The sequence below is a fragment of the Cynoglossus semilaevis genome, chromosome Z, assembly GCF_000523025.1.
Source record: "Cynoglossus semilaevis isolate Cse_v1.0 chromosome Z, Cse_v1.0, whole genome shotgun sequence".
NCBI classification, from domain to species: domain Eukaryota; kingdom Metazoa; phylum Chordata; class Actinopteri; order Pleuronectiformes; family Cynoglossidae; genus Cynoglossus; species Cynoglossus semilaevis.
In genome coordinates, this window is record NC_024328.1 from 2,669,583 (window position 1) to 2,672,479 (window position 2,897).

Below are 2,897 nucleotides of genomic sequence, written 5' to 3' on the forward strand. Positions count from 1 at the left end.
GGGGGGGGGGGGTTGAGGATGTCGTCTGGAGGTGGGAGGTGGAAGGAATATTTTGAGGATCTCCTCAATCCCACTGACACGCCTTCCGCTGATGGAGCTTAGGCTGATCCTCCCATCTCCTGCACTGAGGTCACCGAGGCAGTCAAAAAGCTGCTCGGTGGAAAGGTGCCGGGGGTGGATGAGATCCGCCCTGAGTATCTCAAATCTCTGGATGTTGTGGGGCTGTCTTTGTTGACACGTCTCTACAGCATCGCGTGGCAGTCTGGGACAGTACCTCTGAACTGGCAGACTGGGATGGTGGTGCCTCTTTTCAAAAAAGCGGACCACAGGGTGTGTTCCAACTATCGGGGGATCACACTCCTCAGCCTCCCGGGGAAAGTCAATTCCAGGGTGAGAGGGTCGCTTCCCTGCGCCTTCGGGTCAGGGACAGGTGCCTCACTGTAGTTTCGGCCTACGGGCCGAACAGCAGTGCAGAATACCCGGCCTTCTTGCTGACACTGAGAGGAGTACTGGACAGTGCTCCTCCCGGGGATTCCATCGTCCTGTTGGGGGACTTCAACGCCCACGTGGTCAGTGACAGTGACACCTGGAGGGGTGTGATTGGGAAGAACGGCCTCCCCGATTAAATCTGAGTGCTGTTTTGTTATTGGACTTCTGTGCTAGTCACAGTTTGTCCATAACAAACACCATGTTCAAGCATAAGGGTGTCCATCAGTGCACTTGGCACCAGGACACCCTAGGCCAGACGTCAATGATCGACTTTGTAGTTGTGTCATCTGAAATCCGGCCGTAATTATTCGGGGGGCAAAGCTGGATAGACCTGGCAGACCCAAATGTATCGTGAGGGTCTGTTGGGAACGTCTGGCAGAATCCCCAGCGAGGGGGGCCTTCAACTCCCACCTCCGGGAGAGCTTTGAACAGGTCCCGGAGAATCCGGCCGATAGTCGAACCTCGGATTCAAAAGGAACAATGCGGTTTTCGTTCTGGTCGTGGAAAACTAGACCAGCTCTATACCCTCCACAGGGTGCTTGAGGGTTCATGGGAGTTTTCCCAACCCGTCCACATGTGTTTTGCTGGACCTGCAACATGCACTGGGGCGGTTTGCAGTCGAGTGTAAAGCCGCTGGGATGAGAAATAGCACCTCTAAGTCCGATGCCAGCCATGGTTCTCGACCAGAAAAAGGTGGTTTGCACCCTACAGTTTAAGTATCTTGCGGTCTTGTTCATGAGTGACGGTAGGATGGAACGTTGGACAGGCGGATTGGTGCAGCAGCCGCAGTAATGCAGTCGCTGTATCGGTCTGTTGTGGTGAAGGAGCTGAGCCAAAAGGCAAAGCTCTCGATTTACCGGTCGATCTACGTTTCTACCCTCACCTATGGTCATGAGCTCTGGGTCATGACCGAAAGAACGAGATCCCGGATACAAGCGACTGAAATGAGCATTCTCCGCAGGGTGGCAGAGCACTCCCTTAGAGATAGGGTGAGGAGCTCTGTCACACGAGAGGAGCTCGAAGTAGAGCCGCTGCTCCTCCACATCGAGAGGAGTCAGTTGAGGTGGCTTGGGCATTTACATCGCATGGCCCCTGGACGCCTCCCTTAGTGCTTGGGTCCTGTCCCTCTGGGAGGAGACCTAGGACATGCTGGAGCGACTACGTCGCTCGGCTGGCCTGGGAGTGCCTTGGGGTCCACCCAGAAGAGCTGGAGGAAGTGTCAGGGGAGAGGGAAGTTTGGGTGTCCCTGCTCAGACTGTTGCCCTGGATAAGTGGTTGATGATGGATGGATGGATGGATATAAAAAAGTGTATTAATTGAATGTATAAATGAGTAACCATAATGTTCTTCAGATGTACAGGGAGTCTCATTCTCCAAACCATTCATGTTGGTGTTTCCCTTCCCAGCTGTGCCATACCCCCCACAACATAAGCTGACTAAGAAAGAGCTGTTTGAAGATGGAAAACCCAACACAGAGCTGCTCCGCAACCACCTGGTCAAAGAGGGCAGGGTCGAAGAAGAAGCGGCTCTCAAGATCATCAACGATGGGGCCAACATGCTCCGCCAGGAGAAATGCATGCTGGAGGTGGAGGCACCTATAACAGGTAGGTAGACCAGCTTCAGGTGGCCAAAGTGTCATGGACTAATTGTTTAAGCAAAGGTTCAGTCTAACATAGTCTCAGTCTAACATGTTCTCAGTGTAACATGGTCTCCTTCTTATTTCATAAGTTTTTGGATGCTGCTGCAAGCAATTTGTCCACTTTATAATGTGCCTCCATCTCCCACTTCTTAAGGGTCCTTCTCATCAGTCCTTGAACTTATTAGCTGCTCAACTGAGCAGAGATGCAAGAGTCAACTCAACAGTTTTTGGGCAAGGGTGGGGTACATCCTGAACAGTTCATCGATGCATTTCGTGGCACTCTCAATCTGCATCTATAATAAATGTTGATACTTATTCTGACATCTTTGCATTAATGGTCATTTCAAATAGTTACAACAATAATGTTGTGGTTGTTGTTGGTCTTTTTTTAACATCACCAATCCTTTTCTCAGTATGCGGTGATGTCCACGGACAGTTCTTTGACCTGATGAAGTTGTTTGAAGTTGGAGGATCACCCAGTAACACACGTTATCTATTCCTCGGTGACTATGTGGATCGGGGCTACTTTAGTATTGAGGTATGTTATTTTTTTATACAATTTAATTTATTTCAAAGAAGAAGTCTTCAACAGTGGGTTTGCAACCACCGGAGGCAATAAAAGCACTGCAAGGTGGCCGGGAATTTGTTGGACATAACGGTTAATGGATATTCTTTTATTTTTTAAAAAACTTGACTCTATGAACCTCTGTATTAATTGAAGAGGTCAATGTTGCATGCATGTCATAAAACAAAATATATATGTATTTAT

General features: G+C 49.6%; 1 protein-coding gene across 1 annotated transcript in view; it reads left to right on the plus strand.

Moving 5' to 3' along the window:
• The window catches only part of LOC103397416 (serine/threonine-protein phosphatase 2B catalytic subunit gamma isoform), a 25,455-nt gene that overhangs the window by 9,285 nt on the left and 13,273 nt on the right, over window positions 1–2,897 (plus strand). The window contains 2 exon segments of the mRNA XM_074559978.1: window positions 1,896–2,093; window positions 2,542–2,666. Of these exon segments, the coding sequence (XP_074416079.1) occupies window positions 1,896–2,093; window positions 2,542–2,666 (323 nt within the window).